Source organism: Zeugodacus cucurbitae, chromosome 5, assembly GCF_028554725.1.
Source record: "Zeugodacus cucurbitae isolate PBARC_wt_2022May chromosome 5, idZeuCucr1.2, whole genome shotgun sequence".
Taxonomy (NCBI): domain Eukaryota; kingdom Metazoa; phylum Arthropoda; class Insecta; order Diptera; family Tephritidae; genus Zeugodacus; species Zeugodacus cucurbitae.
The window spans coordinates 59,212,501-59,226,644 of NC_071670.1; the positions used below are offsets into that span (position 1 = coordinate 59,212,501).

A 14,144-nucleotide genomic window follows, 5' to 3' on the forward strand; every position below is an offset into this window, starting at 1 on the left:
GTACATACATACATGTGATCCCGTTGATTATAGCTTTATGTTAGTCAGGCCTTTTCGCACAGTAGTTAATTGATCAAGTAACCGGCGTTTATTTAGAACGATTTATCATACAAAATAAAAATCTCATTTTTCTACACTAATTTTTTATCGAATTTTAAACGAGTTGAAAATGAAATGCAACTCTGCGGTAGATGCCGCTGCAATAATGGAAATAATGGTTGTGGTTATTTAGAAAATGACAATGAGCTGTTGGAGTAGTAGCCGGCGAAGGGCAAAACTAGTTTCTCAATTAAAACTTTAACTGATCAATTAATTTGTCTGTGCGAAAAGGCTTTACCGAGTAGCGATTCGAAAAAAAACTATATCAGCTGTTTAAACACACGCTATTCATGGACGCATATGGAATTTGGATTCTTTTCTAGAGAAAGTTGTGTTTCCGCGACAAATAAGATTTTAGTAAATCTTTGATTTCGAACCACGTATGTTTTTAAAAGAAGTGCAAGATAGAAAGAAGAGAAATTGCGAATCGATGAACGACTAATACAAATAAATCCACGAACCTGTGTGAACCACTAGATCTAGCTCATGACTTGAAAATTGGTCTCCAAATTAATGAAATATTGTTTATGTACGATTTTAAAGGGCCATACACAAGACAAGGTTTCAAGTTGGACTTTGATATTATAGGATTGATAGATGTCAGTATCATCAAAAAGTTTATTCAACTCATCCACCTATTATAGTTCCATACAAAATGTAGTATATATATATCTTCTACATAATTAGTTAAAAGCTCACAACATTCAATGAATTTTTCGCATTTTTCTACAACGACATTAAATAATGCCAGCAAACCCCAAACACATAAAAATCTAAAGAATTTATCATAATTATTCTCCCATCAATACAAATGTTTATGAACTATTCATGGTTATAGAAATAATGAAATTATTAACATTTTTCTTCTTTTCTCAAACAATTTGATATCCCGTTGTTATTTCTTATTGAGCCACTAGTGGGGGCAAAAAGTCAAAAACCATTATGGGGGACTGACGCCACAGGTAGCCACCAACACAAGGTCGCTTACAAACTGGAATGCTTTGTATGTGGCGAACTTCGGCTAATACTTGATTCGGCTATGAGTCACTAGTGTGATTGAATAGTGTCAGTCATCGTTTAGCACGTTTTACAAAAAACACAAAAACATAAAAAATGCAATAACAAAAAATTAACAACGACAATTTGCAATACAAAGCAACAGTTAGTTGTGAAAAGTTCTCTCACCGTCTTTGGGTTATAACTGCTCTTTAATATATATACATACATACAAACACAAGTGTCGGTGTTGAACACATTTTCAAAGCCTTTATTTGATTATATCTAAACAATCGTAGCTTAAAATACTCGAAAAGCATTTTGGCATAACAACACGAAGCCATCAAGTCAAGCCAAGAATTTATGTAAATCGACCGGCGGCAAACATATGTACACATGTCACTATGTGTGGGCTGCACACCTTTGCTCAGTCAGGTAAGACGCTTAGAATGCCGATAACAACAACGTTAAAAGCGCAGCGCTGAATTCTCAAAATGTATTTATCAGAAAATGCGAAGAAAACGGCGAAGAATCAACGACACTGTTGTAGCATATGTACGGTATAGTGGTAGTTCGCCTTCTCTCCCTCTCGATTGAACGCTCAATATTAAAGTTAGAGCGCGGCTTGAAGCTAACACAACACAAAATGAAAAGCTACAAACATTGACAGCCGCGCATGGGAAATATATTTGGAATTTAGCGCGTTCCGGCGTTTTCCAATAAAGTAAGCTGTATATGTATTTGTATTGCTGAGCGCTGTTGATCTGACAAGATCAGCTATGCGATCAATAGTTGCGAGAGAGCGATTGATTAATGCTGCCATATTACTTTTTTCGTTCAATTTATTATGGAAGAAATGCCCAGATTATATATTGTATTTAATTATATTTCGATTTTTATGGATAATTTGTACTAAATAATTTGAGTATATTTATTTAATTGCTATAAAAATATAAAATTTATATTGTAATAAAATTTACAGTTCTTAAAATCATTTTAATCTTCCTTTTATAAAATATGCAGTTTGTATAAACTTTTATAATTTTTTTGCAACTAAGTTATACCACGTTCAGATAGTTAAATTAATTGAGTCAATTAAGATGTAAATTGACTCATGAAGTTTGTTCTTCAATTTATTTTAAGCAATATTTTAATGTTTGAGAAGAGAGATACACATCTTTTTTTGGAAAACTTCTATGAGAATAACATAGCTAATTGAATGATAACTTAATTACAAATCAAATTTCATTCGTTTTTAATAGAAAAACAATTGAAATACACTCTCATTAACTTTCCGATTTTCATTGATCCTACTTAGCAAGGGTACATATGGACTATTAAAATTAATTTAGTGCAATAATTAGGCAATTAGTTAATTGCATCATTATATGGCTAATTAAGAAAAAATAGAAGTTGATTTACTAAAAAATGTGCCCTTTGTTAAATAGTTAGATTAAACTCATCAAATTTATTATCCATTAAATACTAATTCGATAATTAATTAACTAATTGAGTAAAATTAAATTACTAAAAATCTGTTAGTTGACTAATTTGATTGTAATGTCTTACCTTTAATTAAGTTCTATATAAAACCGACGGAAGTTTTACTCAATTTATAATATTTTGTCCATTAGAAAGCCATTGATTTATACTTTGCTTAATATTGTGCATTTATAATTGAACTTTTGTTGTATAATATATATTAAGCTAATGGACTTTCTAAATGAAATAACCGACCAAATTTTGGAGGTCTGGAGGAAGAACTATCTATATTATATCAGAATTTATTTTCTCGATCACATATAGTGAGTCGTTTAAATTGTATGATATATTGAATTTCTTTTGAATCTATTTAGAATCCGTCATTAACACTTCCTCTTTATTCGACCACTTAAAAATTTAGACATAAAAATGGCAAAAATTCTTAATTTTTCAGGATTTCAAGCTCCTTGCGCAACCTCTAAACCTTTTTTGATTGATCCAAACCTTTGTATATACTAGTTTTTGGGCTATTCGCATATTTCTAGGGGGTGCGATCGAGAATCGGAATACTTTGGAAAACAAGGGCCACCCTAGTGTGCCCATTAATGCCAACATTGTCAGCGTTGTGACTACAACTCCAACGATTTGACTATTATGGTATTTATGTATAAACAAACTTCGCTTTCAAGACGTATTTGTACATAAATCTGATAGGTGTATTAATAAACAAAACAAAAGTATCGCATTCCCAGCGTAGGTACAGTGGGACGTTTTTAAAAGGTGGTTAGTAAAAATTTTGAAATATTTTTATTTTTGTGAGATAGAGTGTAACGTTTGAGTATGCAACTTTTTGTCTTAAAATGCATCACTCTCCTGCCACTGTAAACTCCATCGGCTGTGCCGCTTTGTTGTGGGAAGTGGCGTTGAAACTGCAAACAAAGCAGCCCACTGCTGTCACAATCACTAACATTTCTTATTTCACATAAACTACTACTGCTATTTTTTGTTTTGTTTGTTTTTTTTTTGCGTGTGACTACCAAATTTGTTTGCTGTCCGTTTAGGCCGAAAGCCAATTCGAGGTTGAATGCACATTTGCTGGCCATTTGTGGCCACGCTGGTCCATCATAAATGTTTGAAATGAAAATTAAATTGAATTTTCGTGTAGGCGTTCACGTACAAGCACATTACGCGTTGGACACATACATATAGGCATGCCACAAAAATACAGTAACAACAACAACAACAATAAATATTATAGCATAAAATAATCAATAGCGAAGTGGGTTTTTGGTTGTGATTCTAGTTTTAGCAGTCTTTGAAACTTATTTTTGTATTTCCAAAATTATACAGGGTTGCCGAGTATTTTGAACCTTATCTTTTTATAAAATCATGTAATAATATTAAAACTTTTTTGATTTCGGAGCGGAATTTAAAATGAAGAAGGTATGATCGCAATAAAAAAATTCAAAATTTCAGGGTTGCCATCTATTTTTATATTTGTAAAGGAATATCATTTGAATAAAAGTCTGTGAGAAAATTAAACTACTTTTTTAGTTTCAGAATATATAATTTATAAATGTAATTTGTTATTTTAAAATGAAACAGGGTTGCCATATATTTTGACACTTATAATTATTAGCATCTTTAAATAAAATAATTTAATAATATTAAAAAGTATTTGATTTCGGAGCGGAATTTAAAATATAGAAAGTGTGATCGTAAAACTTTTTTTTAAAATTCAGGGTTGCCATATACATATTTTATATTTGTAAATGAATAGCTTTGGAATCAAATTCGGTGAGAATAACAAAATATGTTGCTATTGGTAACATAATATATAATTTATAAAAGCAATTTGCTATTTTAAAATGAAACAGGGTTGCCATATTTTATTGACATTTGTAATTAAATTTCTTTAAAAACATATTAGATGAGAAAATTTAATTTTCTTTGAATTTTTGAAGTGGAATGTAAAATCTGTGAAAATATTTTGGGTAGAGTTGCCACAATTTTTTTTCAAATAATTTTATTTGATCAAAATATTTTTTTTAATAATAGTAATGGGCAATATTATGAAGAATCTTTAATTAAATAAAAATCATGCTCCACTAGCAACAAATTTCTTTTCACAGATTATTTGTACTATATATTCAAGAACATCGGTTAAAAGTCAAATATTTCCATATCGGAATCTCTCTCTCGCTGGGAAATTTATCTTCAAGTAAAAAAAAATCAAGTAGGTGGAAGGAAAAATTCACTGCCAGTGCAACCTCATGCATCTGTTGCTTTCTATTTGCAAAAACTAAAAACGGTAAATCAAAGCTCATAAAAGCGCATTGTAGGCATATAATGAAAACATTAACTATAAATTATGCCTCTCTTCGTATATACCCCCGTGTCTATGTGTGCAACGCTCATGCCAAAAGTTGAAAATTTATTTCATGATTAACTTCCGCTGTCCACTAGCTAACCTGAGCCTATAGCTTTACCGCAATATGCCACAAAAATCCGGCATTTGAAAGCGCTGCTGTGATTGCATACATATTTACAAGCTTTATACACAGTTATAGCTTTTATGCAGCTACTTACAAGCGTTTATGTCTAAACTCTCAATGAAATTATAGGAAGTGTGCCCACACACTACCAAGTGCATATAAGTATGTATTATCTGTCCGTCTATCTTAAGCGCCAAACGCGTTTGTCTGTTGAAGTGGGAAGCGCATGGCACCGTTAGCGCTTGGCTTGCAAGTGGTCAGCGTTTGTTGTGATTTTCCCATTGACTTTTATGATCTGCGTATTCACCACTTTTTATTCACTTTTCATTCGCTTTTTTCATATTTTTTTTCTTCATTGAACTGAAGTGCTGTTGTCATTCAAAAACCGTGTTTGGGCGTGCAATTTTGCTTGTGCTTTTGCGTGGCCAAATAAAGCTACATAATTGCATGTTCATATGTATATTTGTTGGTTGATGTATGGCGAGGTCATTCAATTGCGTTGAAGATTTAAATTGCGGACATTAATTTGACCGCCCACAATTATCATGTTATTTATGTTAGACTTAAAAAAAAATTAAAAAATTGCTCTTGAATATTTTTGAGCGCAGCAGCTGTGTTTAAATGGACCGAAGTTTTTGGTAGCCATAAAATGTCGTTTGAAATAAAAGTCTGCCATTTCTTAAAGCTTGAAACAAAATTGAAGATATGAAGACACCGGTGGCAATAATATGAGGCGCATTGCATCGAGAGTTTGGTGGGGATATTTTTAACATATTTTTGAAAATAATTGTAATTTTTGTTTCTGTCATTCATTGATAATGCCAACAAAAGTTTGATTACAGCATTCTTAAATAGTTTTGATTGCCCAAAACAGTGATTACTGATAGTATTTCACTCACATGAACCCGATTTCTAGGTGACCGAAAAATATTTGTTCAATTATCTGGGACAAGGTAGTACAATACTTCTGTAAAGAGAGCTTGTAAGCACGATCATTGGGAAGTGAGAGCGTTGAATTTCAAAACATTCGATTATTTTTTAGGATTATTTTTTGATTCGAGGTGTATCTACCACACAGTGAACGTCGGATATACTCTTTAAAAGTAGTTTTTTTAAATATCAAGAGAAAGATAGTCGTTGCCCACTTCTTATCACACTTCATATTTATGTCGTAATTAACCTCATGCAAACCATCAATCCACCTTAAAACATATGATCTTCACGAAGTCCAAGCCGTAATCCTTGTATTTAATATCACCGAGATAATGGAGTTACCAGTAGTTTACAGTTTTATTCAGCAAATCTAATTGCTTTTCATCTAATTATTAATTCTCTTCTTAGGATATTACACTACTGTCTCCATTAATATATTTAGAGAACTCTTCATTGATAACATAATAATGATTGAAGTCATAGCTCAACCAATCTGTTTCTTTCCGACTTCCAGTACTCTCTCCTCATTGATGTACCTCTCTCTCTCTCTTTTACTCTCTTTAGTTCAGCAAGAGAACATCGCTTCATTTTTAAACTATCGATAATGTTTTTAGATAGTTCTCGATAGACCCGAACCTAATGTGGTAAGAATTACCTTAGAAAAATTGTACTCCCTTATTGAAAAGCACATTTCTCATTCATTCATAAGTATTTCTAATATTTAGTATCTAAAAAAATACTTTTAAATTATAGAAGTTTGTTTTTCAACTCAGTAGACAGTAGAAAAAATATGAAAATTAATAAGAGCGCGAAGAACTTAATGCCAAGAATACTATTAATATTATTATTGTATACATTTAAAAGAAGCAATAATCTCTAGCCATCTGTTCAAACAAACAAATGTTATTTGTAATTAAAATATTTTTGTAAAACGCTGAAAAGAATTCTTCGACGGCAACATAACTTTCACCAAGCACATTGGCGGCTGTCAGACAGACAAAAATTCAAGGCCCAAGTTCAAAAACGGAGCCATTTATAGCCGGCGTAAACAAAATAAATTTAAAAAAATATATAATTCATGAAAATACATTAGGGTGTGACAATTTAGTTGGAAATTTTTTTAAAAAATATTTTTTTAAAGAAAATAAAATGTTTTACACATTTGCTGAGTACAAATAAAGAGTTTAGTACATTTTCTGAGTATTTAAAATGGTAACAGATTTGGTGTTAAATGTGCACCCCTAATACAAAATAATTTAGTTAATCCCATTCAAAGAACTCAAAAGAATATTTTCAATGCCAATACTAAACTGAAATAATTTATTGATAGGCGCATTTGTCTTTCTTGTTGTTATTTATATAAAAAAATGTGTGCATTGTCTTTATAAGAATTGTCTAAATGGAATGTTAACTTACGGATTCCACAGCAATATCTATGACTTTGTCTATTCGCACGTGTTGTAGTTAAACTGTCAAACAAAAAAAAAAAATTTTTAAATCAATCACAATCGATCATTAAGCATTCTCGGTTATTACCCGTTCGAACACAAACAAAAACTGTTGAACAAAAAAATAAAATAAAATCAATCGCAGTCGTCCGTCCAATTATAGCACTTGAAGGAAATTTCCCATAGCCGAGTGCGTTTAAATTAATGCCCAAGTGTGATTCACGCACTCAAATTAAATATTGAAATTTATCTTAAGGTCAACAAGTTCATTCGAATGCATTCACACCGGTGCGTTGTGGCAACCGCCAGCCGATTGAATGCACATTTCTACTCAGCAGCGCTAAAGATAAATTTCTATTTACATTTCCTACTAATTTTCAGCATTTAGCATTATCGTGCATTTCTTCTAATCTCGCAAATGGCAACAGTTTTGTGCCACTTAATTTTAGCTCAACAAAAAGCATTTGTTTGCCACTTTGTAGTGAGTTCGTTGTATGACCTGTAGGAACAATGAAGTGCGAAAAAATTATAATATATTTTAAGTGATAGCAAATGAAGCTTTGAAAGTAAAGCAAGGGTCTATGAGTGCAAAGAAACTATCTATACTTTCGGTGAATCGAAAGTGTGTCGACTGCTAGAGCGCTATTTTGTTCTTTCATTAAAAATGATGACTTGAAGTTGGTTGTGGTAGACAGAAGACAGAAAAAGTGAGACAACTTATTATAATATATTTTAAATTTTGCAACTCAACTATTGTTCTCTCAATCAGTCTCTCTTTTACTGAACATTAACTTTGACAGCATGAGAAAATGTCAAAAATTGACATGTTAAGTATAGATTTTCGTGCAGGGTCTCTTCACATACAAGTGAATGGACATTACAACGAAAAATCTTGTATGTACCTTGTATATATATATGTATTATATATTCAGTGCCTTTTCTTTTGGCACTATCACAGATTCTATGGTAAACAATTAGATAATGTTTACAAATTTCTTGGCAGCTAAAGAGACGCGCGCCATTCTGTCGGCGGCTGTTACGGTATTGACAAAGGCGCAACGTAACAAAGGCAAACCTATAATTTGTTTACGTAAAATAATTCGTTTTTTGTTCTGCCGCTTTCCGCCGGAATTAATTAAAAATCATATAAATTATTTACTTTGATGGTGTAAGCAGATTTTTTAATAAAAATTAAGTTGTTCGACAAGCGATTTGGTATATATCTGGCACGTACCAAATGAGGGGGATTTGTTTTATATAAATGTATATATACAAGAGAGTTTGTACGTATATATGTATGTATATATACGATAGTTTGTGTGTTTTATATGTATGCCTGTCTATTCACTTCTAATTTTTGTGTGCAACATGCTGGAAATATTTTTGTGTGTTCCAAATAATTAATTGAAATTTTTGAAATTCAAAATAATAAATATTTCTTTCACATACACATTTTGGCATTTTTTCAGCTATTTGTTGGTGTTGGAAAGTGTGTCATGAAAATTTACATTTGTTGAACTGGAAACTCATTTTTATTAATATTTCTCTAAATAACGCTAAAGTATATATATATTTTTGTATTAAAATGTGTGCCAATTTTGAAATATTAATAATCCACTTTGTTGCAAATTCCACTAAATATTTCTTCCAATAACGCCTGGGTTCTGTTCATTCCGAAGCATTTACTTTACAAGCATTCAATATATTTCGCATTTTTTCCACTGTAAACGTATTAAGTTCTAAAATATATATTTGACATAATTGAAAGAGTTAGGCCGGTTTAAGTCTTTCCAAAAATTTGTTTTTTTAGCTTCACGTACCCTTTAGAAATATTTTTTTTATTGAAGAAAATTTTTTAATAAAGCCTGAAAGAGAGAAATTTGATGAATTTTTTCCTTATTCCCAGAATAAATTGTCATATTTGGCTTGTTGAGGTTTCTAGACCTTCCTAAACCTTCTCAACTGTGTTAAGTATTTGTTGATAATTGTAATCTAATTAATATTATTTTATTTCTTTATGTACTAGAATTGTATCTAATAATCTAGATTGGCATCAGGAAGAGTATCAGATTACTCATACGACGTGTTGACCCCCATAAATTAGGACAATAGAAGAATAAATTCAAAAGTTTTTAATTTTTCTAACAAAAGAAAAACTTTGATCATAAAACTAGATTGTACTCTATTGTGAAAAATTTATAGGGCCTAATCATTGAATCCGTTTCGATCGAAAAATGGTCCGATTCGTTCGAAAAATTTTACGTCGGAATTATTGAAAGCGTATCGAAAATAAAATTTACGATCACATTAAACTCATTTACCGACTCGAAAAAATACTTTCCGCGGCTAATAGATGTCGCTAATTACGAAATCATTGAATCCGAAAAATCCAAAATTTTGGTCGGAATCTATCCGTTGATGAGTGGGTTTAAAAGAAGAATAAATTATATTTAAAATGAGTATTTTAGAGACAAGAGACAAAAACAGACTAACAAAAATAAATTAAAGATGTGTAAAAGCGATATAAAATTGCCCCCTCGAAATAGTGAAAGAATTTTCTCAAAGAGCCTCAAGCGAATTAAACATTTTTTGGAAGAAATTTCACAATAGTACAATAGTTAAAGGTCAGTTTTAATTTTTTTTTAACAAAGCAAAAAGCACGGACAGTTTATCAAATTTGTCTCATTTGTCGATAAAGGTCGATAAAACAGTTTTACGTTCTCACTGTGTGGTAAAACAGTTTATCGACGGAATCAATGATTGCATGAACATTTTCGATCGAAAATCTTTATCGTATCGAAATCGAATTCCCTGCGGATTCAATGATTATGCCCACTGTTTTGAGCTACATACTCGAATACCAAAGACGCGACGGACTCCGTATATTCATTCTTTTGACGCAGAGTCAAGTCCACTCTTGTTAGACGTAATCATGCATATGTATCTTCTACGATAAGCTCTACTAGAATTTGTGAACTTTCTTTGCCCAATTTTGGTAGAAAATTTTTAATGGAGAACTTATCAAAAAGTTCATCAGCCATTCAGAGTGAGTCCGAAAAATGTATGTCCTCCATGTTTTGGAAAACACTAATAAGAAAAGGCGTTGACGTTGAATCAACCGTATACTATATCGGGGGTGTAGACGCTAATTAAACAGTTTCATTGCAGAGAGTGTTATCGGTTTATAGTTACTTCTTTAATCAATGGTGGGCGCCATAGTAAATTTTTCGCAACTTTTTGGTTCTCCAATTTCAATCGCCAAAAAAGTCAATTGTTCCTAAAGGTTTGTTATTTTGTTTCCTATTTGATACTTTCATTAAGCCCTATGCTCCTCAAGAAGTCAGAGGAACTAAAAAGATGATCAATTTATTAAAGGTACCCTTTAATGACTCCCATCAAGAAATGTGACTGTTCATCTATTGACCATATATATACGTCATCTGTCAATTTCGCTAGTTTCTTTATTTTATATTTGAAATCAAAGTTCTCTATATTATTGTTATATTAAATTATCATTATAATCAATTACGGATCACCCTAACATTGGAATAAATATGCATTGGAGTTATTTTTAGTAAATAAGAAGACCATAATAATTATATTTTGTCACAGTTATATGGTTTAATCAGCTATTTTATATAATTATATAATCGAGGCGTAAATAATCTGGGCACAAACCATTATAAAATAACGAATTTGACGAAAAAAAACCACTGCAAATACTATAAGTACCATATAGACCGATATGTGTGAATGTGAAAGCGTGCTGAAAAACTCTTTTTACGCTGTTTTTCACAAAACAATTATATTATTTTCCATAACTCATAATGCACTAAAAAATATAATGAATTTAATAGCTCCGCGTTATTTCCCATTTCAGTGTTAACACACGTCGCAACAAACAGAGAGCTTCATAGCTCAGTGCGCGGCAATGAGCTGAGTTAATTAGTGGCTTACATATAAAATTCATACCTCAACACACACACACAATTACCTATATAAATTAACAGCTGAGAGGAGCAGCACACAATTATTAACCGGGTTTAATGAGAACCTGACAAAACGCGCCGATACGAGCACACAGTCGAGACACTATGGAAGTGTATGACGACAGGCCGGTGAGTGTCTACGACAATTTGAAAACGACGCCGACCAGCATACACACCAGCACACCGAAATCACTGAAAAGAGGTAACACAGTGCCGTCACCAGCTGCATCGCCATTGACAGCACACAGAGCAGCAGTAGCACCAACAGCAGCAACAGCAACAACAACGGCAGCGAATAGAGCAACTAGCTCACCTATTTACGCCGATATTGCATTCAAGTTTAATGACAACAACCAACTGACAAATCAGCAGTCACAACAAACGTTCGCACAAGAGAAGCAACAGCAACAAACGCTTCCGTGCTTGACTCAGCAATACGCGCAACCACAGTTGGCGTCAAACTTCACTGACCAAGCACCAACAACAACAACAACAACAACAACACAACATTTTCCGACGAACACAACGTTACCAACACAGAATAATCACAACAACACTAACAACTACCACACTAACAGCAATCAACAGCGGCTAACACAGCCGAACACGTCGATTACATTGCCAGCTTCAGCTCCCGCACCGGCTCCAGCGCCAATCAAAGCAATTGCAACAGCAACAACGCCAGCAGCCATGTCAACGACAGCAGCGTCGATGGCGACGTCGGCAGCGACTAGGAATGCAAGTCCGGCACAGAGACCGCTTAGTCAACATTCGCAATCGGAACTATACGAAGCCAGTCAGAGTATAGCTGCGGTGAAAGCCGCATTAAATGATGCTAAATCGAAATTTTTCGGCTTAAACGGTTACGCTCAAGATCATCCACACAACAACACTAACGAATCTCGGCCGAAGCAGCACAACGCGTCGCTGCCACGCCTACTCATCGACAATCAATATCCAAAAGTACAAATCGTGACGACAGCGCCCACACCACCACCAAAGAGCCAACCGAAATATCAGAACATACCGGAGAACAGCGCTATATTCCGCAATAACGTAGAGCTGCCACCCGAGTTGCCGCCGAAGCCACCAGGTGAGTTAATGTCAGTCATAAAATTTTATGTTCATCTCTTTAACTAAGACTCCGTTTAATTATCGCAGTGGAAGCTGTTGCGGTGCCGTCGAGAATGATCGCCACAACTCCGCCCACACATACCGATGGCGCCGTCTCCACAACACCCAACTCTGCTGCGTTCTCAACAAGCTCAAGGCAATCGAATTCACCGTCGCCATCACCATCGGCACCGTCGGACGCGGCCAAGGTATCGTTGTCATCCTCACATGCCGCGTACAAGCAAATACCGCTAAATGATATTGACACTTCGCAGCCATCACAAGTGAGTAAAAGAAACCTTGTAGGTCTATATGTGTCTAATAATGGTTACGGGCTCATATTTAAGTTATACAGTTGTAGTTTGATGAGGCAGAGACTTTTTGAAATCTTTACGTTGTTATCTGAATTGCTGCATTGATTCTGTCAACTATCATCTTCTGTAAAATTTGATATAGAAAGTTTATCACCAATCAAGCTAGATATCGTAAATTTCGCTGAAAGTCCAGAAAATAAAATCCTATTACCCTCCGTATTATTTTATTGCATTATAGCTCTTTAAGACATCTTTCTATAACCTTCAAAAATACTGCAGAGTTCTATATGTAAAGTTAACCAATTGTTTGACTAAATTTAACGTATGTTCGGGTCACACAAAATGCGCAGTCAAGAAGCCAGAAATAGTTATAAAATCTATATTTGATGATCACTAGATATTATCAAAAATATTTGCAATGAACCAAAGGCCAAAGGGCCTTACTGATCGACGTATATATTTACCGAGCTCATAATCCATAACCCGCCGAACATAACAAACTGGGGAAAACCTATACCCCTAACATAATATAGGCATATTTATACTGGCAACACTGTATTTGTGAGAGAATCAATATCTGATACATTTTGACGGAGAAATAGACAGTAATTGTTGTGGACAATATTACTCCTATAAATTTTATGAAGTCAGCTGACATGATCTATAATTGTACGTCTTTGAGGCTTCGTTGTTAAAATTAAGTTATACTTTAACTACAAGAAGATTAAGAACAGTTTGAGATATTCATTATTAATGTACGGAAGACCAATGTAAAACTGGGTCTTAATCCTACCCCCAGTTTTATATATAATACTATACTAGCCATGTTCGATTCGTCACTTCTATTTTTTCTCGCAATTTTTAAGCTCAACTCTGTCGAATAATTGTCATGTCAAAGCAAGAACAATCTTATCTCGAAGCAGAATGAAGCATTGTTATTCATTATACAATTATGCCAGATTTAATTATACCAGTTGTTGGTTCGATTCGTTACTCTCTAAGTTAAAAAAAATTAAAAAAAAAATATTATTTTTGAACATTTGTCTATTATGTACGAGTAAAATAGTTATATTATTTGAAAGCTAAAAATATACTGAAATATAAATTAGAGAGCTTGTATAACTATAAATTTAATATGTTTATGAATGTAAATAATTTTATTAAGTATTTAAAGCTGTATCAGCTCAACTACTAAATTATTACATTGTAATGGAGACAATAGTCAATCAATAAATTCACACATTATTTATCGTGTAACTGAATAAAATTATAATT

General features: G+C 33.0%; 1 protein-coding gene across 3 annotated transcripts in view; it reads left to right on the forward strand.

The window, feature by feature from the left end:
* The window catches only part of LOC105209963 (mucin-2), a 29,372-nt gene that overhangs the window by 7,706 nt on the left and 7,522 nt on the right, over positions 1 to 14,144 (forward strand). For 2 of the 3 annotated variants that reach the window (XM_011180663.3, XM_011180664.3), the window contains exons 2-3: positions 11,334 to 12,535; positions 12,604 to 12,839. In XM_011180663.3, the coding sequence (XP_011178965.2) occupies positions 11,548 to 12,535; positions 12,604 to 12,839 (1,224 nt within the window). In that variant the 5' untranslated portion in view covers positions 11,334 to 11,547. Of the gene's footprint in view, positions 1 to 11,310; positions 12,536 to 12,603; positions 12,840 to 14,144 lie in introns of all 3 variants that reach the window. The other variant, XM_054230792.1, reaches the window with a different exon arrangement.